This window comes from Lytechinus pictus, chromosome 19 (genome assembly GCF_037042905.1).
Source record: "Lytechinus pictus isolate F3 Inbred chromosome 19, Lp3.0, whole genome shotgun sequence".
Lineage (NCBI taxonomy): Eukaryota > Metazoa > Echinodermata > Echinoidea > Temnopleuroida > Toxopneustidae > Lytechinus > Lytechinus pictus.
The window spans coordinates 13,794,098-13,816,467 of NC_087263.1; the positions used below are offsets into that span (position 1 = coordinate 13,794,098).

The 22,370-nt window shown below is 36.2% G+C and overlaps 1 protein-coding gene across 1 annotated transcript; it reads left to right on the plus strand.

The window, feature by feature from the left end:
• The first annotated feature begins 10,617 nt into the window (after nucleotides 1-10,617).
• LOC129282790 (transaldolase-like) lies at nucleotides 10,618-20,566 on the plus strand. Its single transcript, XM_054918649.2, has 8 exons — nucleotides 10,618-10,744; nucleotides 11,556-11,663; nucleotides 12,331-12,462; nucleotides 13,938-13,998; nucleotides 14,644-14,758; nucleotides 15,084-15,213; nucleotides 16,953-17,020; nucleotides 18,881-20,566. The coding sequence occupies exons 1-8, from the start codon at nucleotides 10,686-10,688 to the stop codon at nucleotides 19,045-19,047; spliced, it is 840 nt and encodes a 279-aa protein (XP_054774624.2). The 5' UTR covers nucleotides 10,618-10,685; the 3' UTR covers nucleotides 19,048-20,566.
• Nucleotides 20,567-22,370: the final 1,804 nt, after the last annotated feature.

The window sequence follows — 22,370 nt, forward strand, 5'->3', positions numbered from 1 at the left end:
ATAAAGATTATTATTCGTTTTTGGCCTGAAATGCAACAAAACAGGAAAATATAATACAGTGACTTGGCTGTTGCGCGACTCACACTTCCCTTGTTTTTGCGAACTTAACATAAACATATGCCATGGCCATTAAGTCCCTGGACAGATCCGTCTCTGTAGACCTAATTGGTGAGTGGAGCCAACGAATTGAGTTCAGCAGAATCACCAATTAACATAGACCGAAGCTTTTGGTCTAGGTCTTACTTTAATCTAGGCCTAACTCCTGTTAGTAGGCTACTCAACAGTCTCTATAATAAAGTAACTGTTAGTCATGCTAGTTCACCTACATGGTTTTTAGCACTCATTCAATGAACAAGGCTATGATATATTTCGTTCTCACCATGTTACTACCTCAGGCGAGGGTTCGTATAGGCTCCACTAGGGACAGTGATTTTCCGTTTAAAAAAATTGCCTTTTCCGTTTCAGAAAATCTCAAATTCCGTTTCAGCATGTCAGAAAACGGAAATTCCGTTTCAGCATGTCAGAAAACGGAAATTCCGTTCCCCATAGACTTTGTACACACGGAAAAGTGACAATTCCGTTTACACATTGAATAGCAAAATCACAACACGTACACTCGCACTGGTCAAAATTTGTATCTGCTACTGTACCAACAACACAATAGAATCCGTTCTAATCGGATCTATGCGGGTGCATGAAATATTTTTACAAACCCATTTAGCATGCATACATCCTCACCTTTCACATTATTAGCATTATTTCACGGTGAAATGATATTTTATCGATAATTTTGGGGTTTTTTGGACATCGTTATCATCAGTCAACGGCTTTTGCCAATCCATCTTGGATTTTAAGACCACGATATCGTGCTGTTACATCTTCAAACGTAGAGGGCAGCAACACACGACCGTGTAGTTGAACGATATGTGTGCATGTGAAGCCCAACCCGGCCGGCCGGGTACGGTACGGGTGAGGGGTACAATCAAGTGTGCTGATGTCGAGTGCAGTCACGATGTGTGAATTGTCATGATAGTAGTGAAGTGAGATCGTGTTTTCTGGGGATTTGTGGCCATTTAATATTCTCATTTTGTTGTGATTTTGGAGTAATTTCTGTTGCTATTCTGTGTATTTTGAGGGAAAATACGTTTTCCGTGATTTTCCGTTCGAAATGCCACTTTCCGTTTCAGAAGGCCCTTTCCGTGAATTCCGTCCGTTTTCCGCGATCGCGGAAAATCACTGTCCCTACTCCACTACACTTCACTACCGCTACCCTCCGCTCCAACTATCTGAACCCTCGGGGGGGACAAATAATTGCTCTCAAATAACAAACTGGCACTTAATGGTAACAAAGGCAATATATCAAGACCTAAACATACATTCAGCTTACTCAAAAGTTACTAAACTTACCATCGGACACAGACTCGCTCCTTGCCCTTTTGAGAACATCTGAAAATCAGTGATTTGAAGCCGGTTTCTCGATTCATCACACATATTAAATTCTCTGCCGAATTCATCGAAAATGGCAAAGGCGAATTGCGCATGCGCGGAGGTCTGCAGCAATTCTAGGTAGGAAAGCCCAAATGTTGAATTTTAAGATTTTATTAAGAAAATTTGATAATTTGCAAATTTATGCTAATTTGGGGTGCACCTAATTTGCATAATTGGTAAAATGTGTGTTACACTGTACGTACATGTATGGGACAATTATAGAAACTCATAGAAAATCAAAACAAAACTTGTGAGATTTAGTCATAGGTGGGACATGGACCCCCTATAAACATCTTATTACTTTTGGGGGAAAAAGTGGTGTCATCTAATTAAATATGCAAATTAGGTCTTGTCCAAGGATGGAATGTCCCATAACATTTTGAGGATGTTTTTTTAAGTTATTTCTCAGAATACAATATTGTTGCATCTCTGGGAAGTTCTAATTTATTAAGTATGAAAATGCTATACCACTAAAAGTTTCAAAAATATAGTTTACTTTTTAATTAAAAGTTAATTAGAAAATTGTTACATGCGTGGGACAACATGTTACGTATGGGACATTTACACACAATGTCATTAGGGAGACTTGTGAACAAAGTGAATGGAGAAAAACAAATTTCAAGATTGCTCTTAAAAGTTATTTATTTACTTTTTCTTTTGTTTCTAAACTAATTTGTGATAAATAATTATTAATGAAGACAGTCGAAGCCGTCACTGGCCATCGATAAATTTAAGCCCTGGCACTGAATGCACTCATAACAAAAAAAGGTATTTTCTGCTACAGTGAGTAGGCCTACATGTACATTATAGTGTAAAGGCCATCGTTCTATGTACAGGCACTGACAATGGAGGGGGGAGCTAGTCATTCTTTGTTTGTGTACGTTACACAATGTGTCTCACTCTCGTTGAAAACAAATACTGTACCGGGCAGAAAATCCATTTGAATTTTTATACCAATTTACATACATTTACATCACGTATTCTCTCCCTTAAAGTCTTAACATGCCACATTAAATTTGTAATGAAAAATCATAGAATTTCTTTTTAATCTTTAAGAAAATACGGAAAACTCATGAATACTTGATATTGATGACTGGAAATTAATCCACAGACACAAAACAAGAAGCATTGGTGTTTACCAAAGTCTGTACTGTACTGCCGTCATTAAAGAGAAAAAGAATAGTTATGATTGTAGAGATCTATACAATTGCAAGAAAACGTGCCTGTGGCATGTGCCTCTTATATTGCTCAGTTGCTCACCCCCCCCCCCCCCTCCCTCCCTACTACGGTAATCAAACACAAAAACATGCTGTCTATCATGATTACCAATGTGCCACGCCCACTTTTAACATGAAATGGTACTTACTGCACAGTACATGTTTTGTGCAATTGCTGTTCAATAGTTCAAGTACTTGTACATGTATCTAAATCACTGCATCTATTTTATCAGTAATTATGGAAGCATACTTCGTATGCAGTGTAATTCAGTTCAAATCAGACTTTTACACTTCAAAACAATGCTAAATTGCTAACCATTGCCTTTTTAAAGTTGGGTTGTATTGCTACATTTATGTAGGTGACTGGCAAATTACAATTTAGAACTTCCAACTTGCCAGTCTACATGTAACCAACGCTCAGAAGCCTTCAAGCTACATGTACAACTGGCTTTTGTAAATATTCATGCCTCGTTGCTTTTCCACAAAAAGGGGCTGCATTGAAAGGTCCTTTTCCGTGATCATTTCCTGTAAAACCAGAAACTGTATCAGAAGTCTGTTAAAAATTGACAAGGAAGTCCCAATAAATAACTGTGCAGTATGTGCGCATAAGTTGGAGAAAAGTGCATTTTGCCTCAAGTATATTAAAGATTGATCATGTTTAATTATATCAGCTAATTAAGCTTTGTGACGTACGGGACACACTAAAGGATTTCTATGTGATTCTAATTAGGGTTATTTTTCAATTAGGAGCAAAGATAAAGTAAACTGAGATAAATAATATTATATCAGTGGTTGAGTATTGGTAAAAGGCTGATAATAAAGTTATGATTTGTAATAAACATATGTTATTAATTAAATCATTCATAAAATACAAGGTCATAAAGTTTTTTATGTTTTGTTTGTTCATACATGTATACTATAATAGTAAATATATATCAATCATAATAATCCATGTAAAACTTACTTACTTTGGTTAACATCCAGTTGATTATAAATTTTGATGAAATGTCACTTTCCCCATTCGTTTAACACATGGAATTATTTGCAAGACATCTTTCATAATATTTATAAGGTCGTAAAGTGTTTGCTATGTTTTGTTTCAATGTAGGCCTATGCTATTAAAGAAATAATCCATGTAAAACTTAACTTACTTTGGTTTACATAAAGTTAATTATAAATTTTGATGAAATTTCGCTTTCCCCATTCGTTTTTACACATGGACAAATGTCCCGTACGTCACAGCGCGGATGTTTATATTTTGAGCTATTACATAATAACAATGAGTTCTATCATTTCATTCATGGCTAATGAAACTTGATAAGATACAAGATGAAAACATGATAATGAGAGATTTCCAGCTTATTCCAATTCACAGAGTTTTAATGACAAACTTTTTTTCAAAAAAATAAGCTTTTGTCTGGTCCCGTACGTCACAGCGCATATTAATTAAAATATTACATTGGAAATGTAGATCACTAATATTTTTACTGAATAAAGAGGGCACAACTGGCCTTCCAAAATCCATAAAAGATTCTCTGTTGTGCATTTATTTAATACAAGACTTTAAATTCTCTTACTGTCCCGTACGTCACAAGTCAAATAGCTTAGACCTGCCCAAATTTGTCTATTCCTAATTCGTTCACTCATCACATGGTCTACTTGTAGAGAGCTCTCTTCATTTAGTCTAATACCATTCCATTCATCAACATTTTGTCTAATAACCATTTAGTCCCATAACCATTTTGTCCAATCATCACTTATTATTACCACCAGTTTAGTCTATGAACATTTCGTCTTATAACCAGTTGGTCCAATACCTGTTTTATTTTCATTAATTTTGCCCAATAAATACTTAAAGTCCAATTAGACCAAATGGTATACGAACTATAAATGGCTATTGGATCTATAGACTGTTTATTAGATGAAAATGGTGAGTGGACGAAATTGCAATTAGACCATGTGGATAGTGGATGAACTGATGGTAGACCAAATGATAATAGAGTTGGTAATGGGACGAATTGGCAAAATACACCAATTGAAAACAAACCATACCACCTGTCTTTGCACAAGCATATCGCTTTACAGCACAAAACTGAATTTTTCATGAGTGGGCATCGTCAGTGAATACCTCCCTACATCTTGCTGCAATCTGAAAGTAGTCTTTAGGCACAGACCCTTGGTTTTTCAACCCCCTAAGTTAGACAGTTGGCCGGTTCGCTGCAACCAATACTGTGAATCCACCAAATTGAATGTGTATTATCGTAACTTTTTGAAAGGAAAGAGGTTACAAATCCAGAGCTGCTTAATAAATGTCTCATGTAAATACCATGTTACATGTCTACAATATCTTTGTATCCTCTGGAAAGGGCTGAAATCAAATTAATATTAATAATATTAAAAATATGACAGATGTATTGTAATGAAGTCTGAACTTGTACAATCAGACATGTATTCAGATTCCCGTAAGCGACAAAATCTGATGGGAATTATAAGAGATCGAGAGTCTATAAAATCCAATACAGATCACCAGCCATGCATGAGTTTGTGTGAGAATGCCGTCAAGCAACCTTGCAGATTAAGTAGATTATTGCACTTTGCTTTTTATCTGATTAATATGGAAAAATCCCTTCTGCTCCAGTTTGCTCAAATGCAATCTTGATTTTACCATAGACTTTGTAGTAGGGTTCCTGATTCTGCTGTCTGAAACTAGTCTGCAGGCACAGACCCTGATTGAAAATTTAATCAGCAAGTGTGTCTCAATGCAAAGACTAGCACATACAAAAACTTGCTGTTTCAATTTAGGCCTTCGGTACACAAGGCATGAGTAGGCTGCACATTTAGACCCTTAAACTCGAGTGAAGGGCACACAGCAGACTAGTCTGAAACAGCATAGGTAATACATTTACTTGAGGGTGACGGGTGATTTCGCCCTCATGACACTCCAAATAGTCGCTAGAATCCCCCAAAATGCATGCTGTGGGGCCACCATTTTTTCTGGAGTTGCCCCAAAATCTGTCACGAAAATATTCAAGATTATTTAGAAAATCAATAATCCTAATTAAACTATGGCACTGGCAGTATAATGATTTAGTTTTTCTGCATATTTGCTTGTTGCCCCTAAAAAGTACATGTAGCCCTTAAAAGAAATAGCCCCCAAATTCTGCAATCGCCCCACTAAAGAGAAAAAGTTAGCCCCCCCCCAAAAAAAAAAAAAAGAAGAATATTTCCTTCCCTGGTCTGAAATGTGTTTCATGATACATGTCCATGTACGAATCATTCATTGAGGTACATGTACATGTAACCATGGTTGAATATTTGGCACTGTACGCAATTTTAACCAATAGCTGGTTAACCTACATGTACATGTACGTACACTGTATTTGAGGTGTTCAGATTCTGAATTCTGTACAGCTGAAGTTGAAATCCAATGCTGGGTCTCAATGTAGATACATTTTCAATGTTTTCAATACTTTGAAAAAATTTGATCGCCAAAATTGAGGCAGATATTTGCAATATCTTGCCTTTCTGTGTAAAAAAAAAAAAAAACAATGTAAAAATAACTTTTACATGTCGGGTTACTTTTTAACCCAAGAGCAGAGAGCCTAGAAAGAAATTAGAAATATATTGTAAGGTTGAAAATTACAAGTTCGTTTCAGGTGTAGTTCAAAGCAGCAATCTCAATCATCCATCAAACCAAAGGGGAAATACCGGTATTAATTAAACTGAAGTAGAGAGGCAAATAAACAGAAATCGAAGAAGTCTGGTAGTGCACTGCTTTATTTGCTGGGCTTCCTTGCCTCCGTAAAACTCAGAATTGCATTACAAAATTAGCATACATGTATATTCAAATTACACAAAATCAACCAATGAAAATAAAGAGAATGGAGAAGCCAACTGAAAGTGGAAAAGTCTAATTCATAAAAATAACCAATAAGAGATAGAGGGTGGAGATGAATAAGATGTTGGGATGATTACAGAATGTTGAACAAAAGAATCAGATGTGGGAATGTAATGAATGAACACATCTGAATAGGAAAGGAATGACAGGAGAAGTAGGTTGAAAGTCAAATGTAAATGGTGACAACATAAAATCAAGAATGTAAATAAAGCTGAACTAAATACCAAAGCTTGATCTGTAAATAACTAGACTATTAAAGGAAACCAAATGTCAAAATAAAACAGTCCTACAATATGAAATGAATAGTGAGTACATGTAGGTATTGGGGAATGGGTCGAATGCCTTTTGATTAAGGCTTGCATTCTTCGTTCAATCAAAATAAAGTGCCAGCCTGCCCGCTTGCCTGCAGCCATTTCAAACAGCCGTTAATTAATGACTGCACTCTTCTCTCAGTATGCTAGAACACTGTATAGACGGACCTGAGATGCTGGGTGACAGTGGGTGTCTACTGGCCTACATGTTTGCTCAATATCAAGATTGTACATTTTGTAGCCTGATCAGCCCATTTATAAATCTTGTGAAAATAATTTAAAAAACCTTTATTAAAGGATTTGAATAAAAAGAGAAAAATCCAACGAGCATGACACTGAAAATTTCATCAAAATCAGATGTATTAAGAAAGTTATGACATTTTGTAGTTTTGCTTATTTTCATATAAAAAACAGTTATATGCACATCCTGGTCAGCATGCAAATGAGGAGACTGATGACGTCATCCACTCACTATTTCTTTTGTATTTTATTATTTAAAATATGAAATATTATTTTCTCATTGTCAAGCGAAGCAACAATTAATTCCTCCCTGATCATGTGGAATTAGCATCAGTCAAGTCAGTCCTCATTTTCAAATCTGTAAATAATTAAATATTGTTTAATTCAAGCAATAAAAAACAAAATAAATAGTGAGGGACATCATCGACTGTCTCATTTGCATGTCACTGAGTCTTGCATATCACTGTTTTGTGAAAAATAAGTGAAACTTTAAAATGTTATAACTTTCTTATTTTACATCCAATTTTGATGAAATTTTCAGCATTATGTTAGTTTGATTTTTCTCTATAAATCAAATCAACATTTTTCTGGGGTGGACTTGACCTTTAATACATACATGTATGTAATTATGAAAGTGGGGGAGTCCCCATAAATTGTGGAGCATACAATGTACACACACACTTTGGACTCTTTAAAATAAGCATTAAATTACTATGCAATCCTATTAAAGGGATGGTACGGGCAGAATTTATATCTAACTATAAAATAGAGTAAAATTCAGAGAGCAAAATGCTGAAAATTTCATCAAAATCGGATAACAAATAAAGTTATTGAATTTTAAAGTTTATCAATATTTTGTGAAAACAGTTATATGCACATCGTCATGAATATTCATTAGGTGGGCTGATGATGTCACATCCCCACTTTCCTTTTTCTTATGTTATTACATGAAATCATAAATATTTCATATATGTGTAAATCATATGTCTCAATGAAATAAGTTGCAGCAATAAATAGCTAATGCACTTTATAATCAGTTGTCAGTCCAATTGTTTTAGTTCTTGGTAGAAATTTTTTGAAAATAAAATAAAATACATAAGAACAAGTGGGGATATGACATCATCAGTCTACCTAATGAATAGTCATAAAGACATGCCTAGAACTGTTTCACCGGAATAATGCAAATCTTTAAAATTTCAATAACTTCGTTATTTGTTATCCGATTTTGATCAAATTTTCAGCATTTTGCTTTGTGAATTTTACTCTATTTATTGAGATAAAAATATCTCCAGCCTGGACCATCCCTTTAAATGAATTCTAAATCGCATGTACAGCGAGGTAGTTACCCAAACAAGAAACTATGTTTGAAGATTTCTCTGTAAGGATAATAATCGCGGGATGAATACCGCAACATATACGCTATTATCGTGTCTCTCCATCGATTGTTTTGTGCTGATCCGGGGCCCGTTTTACAAAGAGTCGCGATTGATCAGGGGAGCGTTTCATGAAAGGACTTGTTGGACGTTTTATCCGACAAGTCCTGCTTCATCCGACAGTTATAGAAACATTGTTTTTCAGCCAATCAGATTCAAGGAAAGTAGTCAGATCTGACAATGTGTCAGACAAGAATGTTGATGAAACGCTGAACCTGATCAACCACCACTATGAAAAGCCAGCAATGCCATTATCCAAAATGCATGTTTGTCCAAAACGTTTTCTAGGTGTGATGTACGTGTATACAGTAGGGTAAATTGGCAATTCATCTACTGCCAACTCGTCCACTCACCACATGGTCTATTTTCATAATAGTCTAATGCCATTCCGTCCATCAACATTTTGTCTAACAACCATTTGGTCCAATCATCACTTCGTCTAATCACCATTTCGTCTACATGTATGACCATTTTTGTCTGATAACCAGTTGGTCTAATATCCATTTCATTTTCGTTTGTTTTGCACAATTTAACGCTTAGTCCAATTAGACCAAATGGTATATGGATTAAATGGCCATTGGACCAACTGGTTAATAGATGGAATGGCATTAGACTAAATGAAAGTAGACCAAATGATAGTAGTCAAGTTGGCAATTGGACGAATTGGAAATAACCCATGTACAGTACATGTATGTACTCCTACATTCATGGTTGTCTTGACAATTCATTGTGCTTCCCCCTTGTTAACAAAGGACATGGCACATATTTCCAGAAAGAAAAAAAGTATGACAATGATGGATTTCCATGTAGTTGAGATCGATTGAATCAATCCCAACTCTTTGTGAGTCAGGATCCTGGTGACCTGGATCATAAAAAAATACCATGATGATTGAAAAGCTAGGGCTAATAACAGGGATAGGCGGAGATAGTGACGGAATGTGCAAGTCATGCTACGTGTACAGGCCTACACCATGTTGTGAGCGTGATGATATGGTCTTGTGTACGTACTGTATGTACCTGCATTTATGGGCACATGCACATGAATCTTGCATTTTATAATACCCATTCAAAGTCAGAATAAAGGGAATGATCACTCTGTTGGGGGGGGGGGATTACACAGGTTTTGGGGTGATTTACATGTAGCCCCCGAAATAACCGAGAGAGCCCGGTTAACAAAAACGGGTGCACTGGAAACCCCCCATTCATCGCAAGGTTAAAGTTTTATATCCAATGTTGCAGTTTTATGTGGTAATTTACGAAAAGTAGCCCCCTTTGATTAAAAGTAAAATATTTTGCCTGCCCTGACTTCAAAATGGTTTATAGACGAAGCAAAATGACAAATATATACACTCTTTATTCTAATTTTTTTGACAAATTCCATTAAAGGAGATTCAGGAAATTCATCTTTTAGAAACAGGTTTCATTGAGCAGCTTATGCTTTGTGAACGTAGCGAATTTTGAGATTTTGCCAGGGTTCATACTGCCCAACTGTGGCAAAGGAAGTAAGTGACACATCAGTCAAATTTGAGTTTTTGTTGAATGTTGCACATTCTATGGAAAGATATTGAAGAAAATATGTTGTTAAATTGCATTGACGCCTATGTAAATGACGAACACACATTGCTCATTTGCAACAAACTATACTTAAAATTGTAACTTGCTTCCTTTTGCAAAAGTATGGCAGCATAAAAGGTTGAAAGGAAGTTCATTAACAGTTTTCTTTTGTTGCATTTTTTTTTTGTTTGGGGGGGGGCAAACGAATTGTCTTGTCGCAAAGAAATTTTGAACATGTTTAAAATATCTGTGTGAATCTATAGTATAGTGTTTGCACGCAGTTGTATACAGTATTGCTTAAAGTTTCCTTTTAATAATTCGCCAATGATAGCGGCCAAATGACCGCGTGGCTCCTTTATGATATTTATCATTCCCAGGATCCCGTACCCATCCCCCTCCCCTTTCAATGAACCCAATAGGATTTTAAAATAGAAGAACGATATAAACAGCTTTTCTTTTTTTCTTGTTTCATTTGATAGCAATTGACGCGTACAAACCAACAGATGCTACCACGAATCCATCGCTGATCTTACAAGCTGCACAGATGCCAGCATATGACGACCTCGTCAATGCCGTAGTGGCTAGTGCAAAAGCAAGCTCATCGTAAGTACTGAATCCAGGGAAGAGACTTAAGGGCCGGAATAAAAAATTCACAAATGTGGTTTTTAAAACCATCAGATGTACCCATGGTTAATGCAGATTTCCTGTATAAATTACGCCTATTTACCACGTAGATTAAAAAATGTCCATTGTTGATGTGTGCTTTTGTCACAGTGTCCCAAATTGACGCCTGTTGCTGTGGTTATCCACCCTATTTTATTCATGAGTCCACTGTTTTTAATTAATGAGTCCACTCTTCAAATATTCAATTTATGAGTCATGTGCGAGCAGCTTTCCTACATATCGTATGATAGAAAAATCAATGAAACATCATTTTCTCAGAAAATTGAAAATATTTTACTGTACCTTCAGTATATTAAATAGATAAATCACTTCACACCTGTTTCTTTAAAGAAAAATAAAAATAAGTCATCACGAACCATTAAAAGATTTAAATTTATGCATTTTATGTTACATAACATATGGGCAGCTGCTCGTTTGTGACGTCACAAATCCAAAACTTAAAATTCTAATAACTTTCTTAATTTTTGATGGATTTTCCTCAAACCTTCACCAATATTTTTTATCATTTCTTCAGCTATTTTTACAACAAACTTTTCTTCAGGGTGAACTCCCCCTTTAAAGTAGCACTCCTGTCATGCACACACTCTCATACATGTACTTCTCTGTGAAGATTGCCTCCCGGAGAACGGTTGTGTTCAATGTGTTGTTATTGTTGTTGCTGTTATTATTATTATAATCTTATATTTCTCTTGACTTTTGCCTAATGATTGAATACTGTGTTCCTTTGCAGGTCTGTGGATGAGCAGGTGGCCACAGCCATGGATAAAATCATGATTACTTTTGGCAAGAAGATTCTGGAAATCGTTCCTGGTAGAGTTTCCACAGAGGTAGATGCAAGGTACGTTATGTTGCTTTTGACATTAATTAGATTAAATTTTTTTTCCCATCTGCAACATTGTGATGAATGGGGATTTTCTAGGGTTTCCTTTTTTTAGTTTCCAGGGTATTTTAACATTTCGGGGCTAAATTGCCACGAGCCCCTACATGTATGTAATTTTTTTTTTTCCCTGTTCCAGAATCAGTCAATTTATTTTCCGACGCCGGGGCGGCGCTGTCAACATCAAATCCTAACCAAAGGTTAAGTTTTGGAAATGTCATCATAACTTAGAAAGTATGTGGGCCTAGTTCATGAAACTTGGACATAATGGTTAAGTATTACTGAACATCCTGCTAGAGTTTGATGTCACATGACTCAGGTCAATTAATGTACACCATGTTGGGGGAATCAATATCAAAATCGTGACCAAAGATTATGATTTTGGCTGCGTTTCTTCTCCGATCATTTTCAAATTTGTGGTGTAAATAAGGGTAATCAAGTATCACTGATCAACTTGTGAATCTGAGAGGGACCTTCTGAGCATACATAAGTCTGAACACAGCTACGGACTGTCAGCTGCACATTCAAACCTTTTTCTTGAGTGAAACATTTGCGCAGCAAACCAGGGGAGAAATGAACTGGCACTTGATGATCTCTCTCTCTCTCTCAATTCTCTGTTGCTTTTCAGGCTTTCCTTTGACAAGGATGCACAGATTGCCAAAGCCCGAAGCCTCATCAAGCTCTATGAAGCCGAGGGAGTCAGTAAGGAACGTATTCTCATCAAGCTGAGTTCCACGTGGGAAGGGATCAAAGCTGCCGAGTAAGCTCACATTTTATTTTTCGTTTAATCTTCTCTGAACATCACAGGGTTCAATACATAACTCTACAAATAAAGCACATCAAGGGGATTAATAAGAATAACAAGCACTAGATGCCCTTTGAATTAATTCTGTCACACTCACTGCATACCCAAGGGTGTTTGGACTTTTTGAGGGATATTAGAGTGAGTAGTTCTTCTAATGTCCAAGCAAAATGACGTGTATAATACGTTTTATAAGATAGTAATAGGGATTCTATCACTGGTGGAAGCGTCATGGTGTAGCGGTTCTGACGCTTGCCTTGTAATCAGAGGGCCGTGTGTTTGAATCTCACCATGGCCTAGCGTCCTTTGGCAAGGCGTCAATCCACAATTTGCCACTCTCCAGCCAGGTGCTAAATGGTTACCCGGTAGGATGGGAAAGCCTATGTTTTATGCTTACCAATTGAGTCTTGGAACTCTTGTTGGAATGCTCCCCAGGGAGTGGAGAAGGTGCATACATTGTATGCGCGCATGCCAGGATCCGATGACCGGGGTAATAATATATCTGTTAAGCGCTTAGAGATGTCGTTCCGATGTATTAAGCGCTTTGTAAAAGTGGATTATTATTATTATTATTATTCTCGATATTTGATGAACCAATCTCCAATCAATCAGCGGTCAAAAGGAGACGTTTTCTCATCGATATTGGCTGCATTCTGTTTTGATTCATTCCACATGGTCTAATCCTTGTTTTTTTTGTGGACAAACCATTCTAGCGTCCTTTGGCAAGGCGTTAATCCACACTTTGCCACTCTCGACCCAGGTGCTAAATGGGTACCCGGTAGGATGCGAAAGATATTGTATGTTTGATTTTGCCAGCGCCATAATGAGGCTGCGATGAATGCAAGGAATGCTCCCCAGGGAGTGGAAATCGTGCAGTTTTAGTGCGGGACTGAAATGAATCCAATGACCGGGGTAATAATATGCTGTAACGCGCTTTGAGCCATTCTGGGAAAGCGCTTTATAAAAATTGGCTATTATTATTTGATTTGAGCTAGAACTGCTCCTTTTGTCTGAATTGCCAATAAGCTCATTCCCTGTTTCATTTGAGAGCTTGAAGTATACCAACTTCTTGCAGACAAAATGAATGTTTTTTTATCATTTACATTTTTATTTCTCAAGAGATCAGATAAAAATACCTAAAAAAAGACAGTGAATAACAATGTGTATTTGAAAAAACAATTGTTCATGAAACAAATTGAAGAAAGTGAGGAGGGAAATGGCCATAAAGGAAGATATCTTGTGATAGGCCAACCTGTAATAAAAGAAACTTATAAAACTACAATAAAATCACAACAATTATCAACCAAAGTAATGTTAAACCCAGTATCAAAAAATATAGAGACAGTACAGATTGGCTCCAGATTGGCAACTAAGTAACAAACAGAATCATTGTACGCCTTCATAATTTACATTGTGTACTTTCTTATCCACAGAGTACTAGAGAAAGAGTATGGAATTCATTGTAATCTGACTCTACTCTTCTCTATGGCTCAGGTAAGTTATTAAAAATGTTCAATAACCCTATCTAGGCCAGGGGGGGATCAGAAGCACCCCCTCAACATTTTGCGCAATATTTAGCAGGGACACTTTAGAAAGGATAGGAAACTCATTACTGTGTAATGTTCTAAATCATTGTACGAATACCTATGTTCAAATCTGTGACTATGCTATGATCCTTCTTAGAATAACAGCGAATTTAATATCTAGTCGTAAAGATGTCCTAGCAATCTCACAATTGGTTATGAATTTGAATTAATTTGGCCTTTACTCCAAAATAAAGGCTTGCAATCATCCAAAATTGTTATATTAGTATTCTTTCAGTTAATTTCAACCTCAAATAAAAAGATACTTTTCATTCACATTTTCAGAAAATGAGCATTGTGGACCAATCATAAGGTGTGCGGTGGCCTTAATACATCCCTGATTAATAATAGTAACATTTGAGAATCTTGAATCGTTTCAAGCTGGAGCATGCGCAGAGGCTTGGGTGACATTCATATCACTGTTTTTTTTGGGCTGTATACTAGATGGGTAAAAGACCCCCCCCCCCCAAAAAAAAAAAACACATTCAGCATTGCCAACTCAATATCAGTCTGGTGGTCACATTAATAATATTTGTGAATCTTGAATCGTTTACAGGCTGTAGCATGCGCAGAGGCTGGGGTGACCTTGATATCGCCGTTTGTTGGCCGTATATTCGACTGGTACGTGAAAAACACTGATAAAAAGAGCTACGAACCAGCAGAAGATCCAGGTAAATATTAAAGTCACTACTAATGAACCGGGGGGGGGGGGGGGGACAGGATAATTTGATAAGGGGGGGCACGATGATGTAATGTGAGGGGGGGCTGACAACCTAAAGGTGTCTTTATAAATATTTAATTCATCAATTAATTAGGAGTGGTGCTGGATGGTGGTTGTGTGGGTTATTTTTAATCAATTTTGACAAGCTATATATCACTTTAAAGCATTTTTAGGAGGTGTTATTTTTTTTTCAAGCTCAAAAAAAATCTCAAAATTCATTTTGGGTGACATATAAATTGTCATTGTTGTCACTGCCATTTGTCATTGTCGTTCAGGTGTCCAGAGCGTAACGAAGATCTACAACTACTACAAGAAGTATGACTACAAGACAGTCGTCATGGGTGCTTCCTTTAGGAATACAGGACAGATTAAAGAGCTCGCAGGCATCGACTTGCTGACTATCAGGTTAGATGGCATTATGTAGTTTAAAGGAGAATGAAACTCTTGGAGCAAGTTAGCTTTAGTGAAAGCAGAAAAATCAAAGAATAAGATCAACAAAAGTTTGAGTAAAATAGGACTAGCAATAGAAGAGTTATGAGCATTTGAATGTCGATATCACTAATGCTATGGAGATCCTCCCATTGGCAATGCGACCAAGATCTATGATGTCACAGATGAACGACTCTCCCCTTTTGGACACTGAAAATATACCCCAAAACATCTCTTTTTGCTCATTCTAATCATATGACAAACGATTCATCAATGATATAATGTTGTGAAACCTCTGTACTTGTCCTCTCATAAAGAGAACACCTCACCTTGTGATAGACTCTATAAAAGTGAGAATATAAGTGAAATAAGTACTAAAGTAATGAGGGAGTTGTACGTGTGTGACATCACAGATCTTGGTCGCATTGCCAATTGGAGGAACTACATGGCATTAGTGATCTCAATATTCAAATGCTCATAACTTTCTTATTATTCATTCAATCTTCCTCAAACTTTCAACAATATGTTTCTTTGATTTTTCTCTTTGATATGGATTCAGCTGGTTTCAAGGGTTTCATTCTCCTTTAATGTTCCATCATTTGCAAATGTTTTAGACCGCCTGAAAATTTGTGTGTATACCACATGTACAGTCGAGGCCAAAAGTTTACATACACCCATGGAATTCAGTGAAATTTGTTTGCTTGCCAAACATAAAATTTAATATATCTTCAAAAATATAAATACTACCATGACAAATTTGTTATCAAATGAACGAGCGTATTAAGCTCTTTCACATTGCTGTTGGGATTAAAGTATATTTCAGGTGGAATTTTCTTTGAAGAAAAAAGTTATATTCGTGCCAAATGAATTGTATTGTTGTTATTATATTTTCAAACATCGTTTTATAGAAATATATAAATGTCAGATCTATGATTTATATTACATTTTCTATGATATGTCACCACTGAACAAAAAAGTGTAATCTGAAATGTTTGTGTTAAGAAGTAACTAGCACAAATATGAAATGTTTTTGTCAAGTTTTTATTTTTAATTTGTCTAACATATGAAGATTTTTTGGGGAAAAATGGCACCTGAATATTTTTCAGCTCCTGATAACAAAGCAATGTGGTTAAGGGCCATGACATACTCATTTGTTTGATATCAAATTCGTCATGATAGCACAAATATTTTATAAGACACAGTAAATTTTATGATGTTTGGCAAGTGTCAACTTTTCATTGAATTTCCTGGGTGTTTGTAAACTTCAAATAGTTGTAATAGTTTCATTAAAAACCGGCCTATGCATTATTTGTTAGATTTAATTCCTTGTTTGATTTGAATGGTGACAGGGAAATTGCTTAAAGATATTGACCAAGAGCTTGACTAATCTTTTTGTTTTGAAAATCATTTTAAAGTACAAATACTAAAGAAAACAAAAGGATAAGTCCAGCTATTTTCAATAGATACAACACGATTGTTTTTTTTTCTTCCTTCTCTATCTTGTAGCCAAAGCTGCTGGATGAACCGAATAAGTAAATTTAGTATAAGTCATGACAATTGTTTTTCTTTCTTAAGATTTGGGGGGCAAAATCATGAATCGACTTTCCAAAGGCTGTATATCTTATAGCCCAAGCTGTTGGATGAACTGAATAAGTAAATTTAGTATAGCTTTGTTAAGTCATGACAATTGTTTTTTCTTCCTTCTCTATTTGTAGCCCCAAGCTGCTAGATGAACTGTCTAAATCAACTGAAGCAGTTTCACGCAAACTAGATCCTGAGACGGGTAGGTATTGGTATTTATCCCTACTCAGCCCTGTTTCATGAAATAAGTCACTGCCATTGGACAGCACCTGCAAGATTAAAAAAGGGGGTGCTTTTCGCGGGTAGGCGAAGGAGAATAGAGAGTCAAAAATGCAAATCTGGGACATCACATCTCCACAAATATCCCTCTTTAGATCATGAAATCTGAGACATCTTCTGCTCAAAATCCCATGTTTAGAATGTCCTTGCGGCCTGCTCATGAATCCTTTGGGTGCTTTTTTAGGACGATTCTTGCGGATGCTGTCCAATGGCAGTGACCACTGAACAGCAAGTTTTGTACAGGAGCCTATGGCATGTCCATTGGATTTCGGTTCGTTGTTCAGTAAACTCTCCTGTTGACCAGGTAGCTGATTCAGACCAAAATTTGCATTTCCGATGCATCACTAAAACATTTATAAAGATAATAATTCTTATTATTGCTCTTAAGGATGTGTATCATTTTGATACCATTATGGTAAATTTGCCATCCATTGGTAACCTCCATGGAATCCTCGATTTGATAAACTCTTGATTTTTGCAGATACCACAATAGTATATACAGCCCTTGCAACTTTGAAATTGCCTAGCCTTTGAGGCTAAATTTCATTTCCTACCAACTTGTCTTCCCAGCGTCAGAATAGGGAATCGGTCCATGGGGCCCCAAGATATGTCCTCATGAATACATCATTAGCCCCAATGAAATCAATATATTATTTGCCTGGTTTTAAATGTTCTGAACCAGGCCAATATCAATATTCCTACCAAATTTGGGTCGTGGGGGTTTTTGTCTCGCCTGCATAGCAGAGCGGGATTATAGGTGCTGCTTTTCTGGCGGCGTCAACATAAAATCTTAACCAAAGGTTAAATTTTGGAAATGTCATCATAACTAGAAAGTATATGAGCCTAGTTCATGAAACTCAGACAAGAGTAATCAAGTATTACTGAACATCCTGCCTGAGTTTCAGGTCACATGACCATGTTAGGGGAATCAATATCAAAATCTTAACCAAAGGTTAAGTTTTTGAAATGTCATCATAACTTAAAAAGTATATAAGCCTAGTTCATGAAACTTGGGCATAAGGGTAATCAAGTATTTCTTAACACCCTGCCGGAGTTTCAGGTCATATGACCAAGGTCAAAGGTCATTTAGGGTCAATGAATTTTGGCCATGTTGGGGATATTTGTTGATTTCCATTACATCTTTGCAAGTTTATGGATCTGGTTCCTGAAACTTGGACAAGAGTAATCAAGTACATGTATTACTGAAAACTATGCCTGATTTTGAACATAGTATTTTGTCATTATATGAATGGTGTTTTTTGTGAATGATTTATTCTTCAGTCATTTTCAAAGTCAGCACTGTTGCTATATTGAATCCTGTAATGCTGGCGAGACTGCCAGAGGCGCTCCACTTGTTCATTATTCCATGCAGAGGCATGGTATAAAAAACGCTAAAATTCCCAAAAAAATATATTCACGGTTCCCAGCCAATCAGGGAAAATTATTTTACTTTTTTCCAGTCAGGGAAAAATCAGGGAATCTGATTTTTAAAATACCTCAAATCAGGGGGAAATGCTTCAAATGAGGGAAAAATCAGGGGATTTTGATCTGCCCAAAAGTCGAAAGCACGGTAGTCAGTCAGACTCTGTTATATTTTGTTGCATATCAAAACAACATCCATTGAATGACTGGTTATGGTGGATGGCTGTATGGGGAGAAGGGTGGCCATTATTTTGTTTTGCTTGAAAAGCTGGGAACTCTGATATTATGACGTTATCTCTTCAGTACTCTATTCCATTACATGCACCAAGCCAACACCTTTCCTTTCATTTTGCTTTTGCAGCTAAAGGCAGTAGCGAGGAGAAGATTACCTTGAATGAGGCCGCTTTCCGCTTCATGCACAACGAGGATCAGATGGCCGTGGAGAAGCTGTCCGACGGCATCCGAAAGTTTGGAGTCGATGCCGGCAAGTTGGAGGGTGTGCTTCGAGAGAAGCTCAAGTTGTCCTAAACATTGTTGCCGTAGCGACAGAATTGTAGATCGTCTCCAGAGCGAACAGGGGTAGTATAGCATTTTGCAAGGGAAATATGTGCACAAACTGTAGAGGTTTGCTACTGAAAAGTTGGAGTTTTATTGAAAGAGAAAGAGTGAGAGAGAAGGGAGGAGGTGGGGACTTGCGAGTCTTTAAACCTTTTCTTCCTCATCATGTCTTCGATCCACACTACATTGATTTAGTGCACTTGAGAATATGATGTGAAAATTATCATTTAGGGTTATTAGATGAAGATATCGTGAATTTCTCCATAGTGAGTAAAAAACTTTGATGATGTGTGACCAGGCAGCACAAAACAAAAAAAGTCGTCAGAAATGAAATTTTAGTTTAAAAGCTCTTCTGATGGAGGATACTCAAGCTTTATAATGATATATAACTCATTAACAATGATTGATCCTAAGGCTAACCCACTCAAGCAAGAGGAGAATGTTCACCACACTGCAACACACCTTTTGAGAAAAGGGGGATTAAAAATTACTCTGTTGTCTCACAATTCGGCAAACTGAAACCTGAGACAACAGATTATTTCCTTTGCCGATTCTATACTACCACGATGACCAACATCTTCCGTACTATTAAAAATTACTTGTCTATTGAAGAGCATTTATTCTTCCACTGTTGAAGAGCGCTTATTCTTCCACTATTGTGTATTGTAGACAAAAAGAAGATTACAAATCAATAGAATTTCGAAAGAAGGAATTATCAGTTCACACACTAATTATGTACATCCTGTCCATTAGTTTGAACAAGGATCATTATTAGAACTTATCCTATTTTAAATTTATAGGAGTTCAAAGAGAGACAAGTATTCAGGTTTTTCGTGGAGACAAAATATGATAACAGTTAACTCAAAAAGACAAAAATAGGTCTAATAAAAACACCCAAAAATAAACACTTTAGGTTTGATTGGTACATCCATTTTTTTACAGTAAAGAGGGGAGAGTATACTCTTTCAGAAAACACCAAAATCTGAAATTTGAACATTCTGACCAAAACACTCTTCATTGGCTCCAATTGGAAATCACACAGTGCGACTTTTTGTGGGTTTTGTGGTGCTGGGTCACATTTAATTAAAAAAATCCTAATTTGGTGGGGTTTTTTTCAAGATAAAGATATAATTGATTTGAAAAGGGGGAGTCGCCATTGAACATTACATGGTTATTGATCATTATTTCTTAATTTCAATATTTCATCAGATTGTATTTGGTTAACAGTACGCTGAACTTTATTTTCTTATTAATTGAGAAATTAAATTGTAATATTATTCAATGTTAAGTATGTTTCTGCTGGAATTATGTATTTATCCCATTCTGATATTCTCTCAAATATGAAAATCATGGGGACATGCATGTAGTTGGGGATAATTCTCTGTACGAAAAATACAAAAATTAATATCTACGATCGTCTCTAAATATATTTTCACGTTTTGTTGTCAGTTTTGTAGTAAAGTGATGGTTATTTTAAAGATTAAATTACCTTAAACTTGAAATTTTTAACAAAAAAGAAAAAATCAGGTGAAAAACATTCCCCAAACCACACCGTGTCAACTCAGCATAGCGTCTTGTGATGTGTAGTACTTTCAATTTTATGTTGATACTCGGAAGAAGAAAAAAACATTTGTAAGCAACATAGATTATGGAATATATATTTTGGTATTAGAGGTGTATATTTTATTTTGCATTTAGAATATAATTCATTTTCTAATTGTACTTTCTGTCAAACAGACTTTGTCATGTTACTGATGTTAGAATTTTTTCAGATAAAATTGTTGAAAAATTGATTCAATTATGAAATTATAAAACAGCAATATACATTAGGATATCCTTGATACGTGTGAACACAAAATTTATATCTTGTCCACTAATTTCTAGTTCAAGAAAACATTGACTAATAATCAATTTCATTTTCTACCAATGACATCAGATGTTCATGTGCCCAATGTGTGATTATTATTTTTTTTTTGCATTTGTAATTTTCTTACCGGTATATGAGTCTGGTAATAAAAAAAAATCAATGTATTCTTCAGAGAAGAATGCTTTTACTATTGTAGTTTGGAAAATTGTAAAACTAACATTTGAGAAATGATAAAGGTTATATAATGGGGATATAGTATTCAAAGGTTACTTTACCCAATGTATGTTGTATGCAAAGACTTAATAAAGTATTATGTACTATTCATATAATTATATGTATGTGCCAATGTTGAATTTTGTCTGAAACATTTTGATGTAGTTGTAAAGTTAAATATGCGGTGCATCCCAGAAAAAAAAAGAAAACAAGGCTCCACAGCTTTTTCCCCCAAAATACACTAATATATGGTATCTATACAGAAGCGTAGGCAGGATTTTCCAAAAAGGGGGGTTTTTAAGCTGAATGAAATGTTGATAACCCCCCCCCCCCAAAAAAAAAAAGGTCTACACCACCAATTTTAGGTCGCTCCTTACCAAAAAAATTGGCAAGCAAAAAAAAGGGGGGTCTTCAAAAAAAATTATGGGGGGGTGAACCCCTGTAACCACCCCCTGCGTACGCTACTGTATCCATATACGCCATGCTAGCAGGATGCTAGATCATGCTCAATATAAGTTCTTAACTTTGATACCTAATACGATGCATACAGTTCAAGCATTTAGAGCAAGAAGATTTTGAAATTTCAATTATCAAAAGTTGCACAGAAATGGGTCAAGACTTGATCCTTAATTAATCTTATCTCCAAATAAGAGTGGATGTAGATGCAAGCTAATTATCACTTATTTGATGATTTCCCCTTTGAGAAGTTTGAGTAGAGCACCAAAAAAGAAAAAGGTCTGGGGGCCCATTTGGGAATTGCGATTGATTTTTTTTACTCTCGTTTAAACGCAACTCTTTCTGCAACGGACCCCTGGACCCCGTCTTACAAAGAGTCGCAACTGATCTGATCAACCTCAACTATATGGAAATCCATCATTGTCATAATTTTTCCCACAGGAAATTTCCACAATGTGCTTTTTAAACAAATAGGAGAACACCCAATTGTCAAAGAGAACGATGAATGGACGAGTATACAACATACATGTATCTAGAAAACATTTTGAACAAATGTGCATTTTAGATGTTGGTGTAGCTGGCTTTCCATAGTTGTTGATTAGATCAATTTCAGCCCCCCATACTTTTTTCCAAAAACGACGAAAAATGACCATAGGATTGTGATTTTTTGCATGGTCAGCCCCCCCCCCCCCTTTGAAAACTGTTCCGTGGCCCCTGTACTCTACTTCCCAACCTCCACTTTCTCACCTTTCCATTT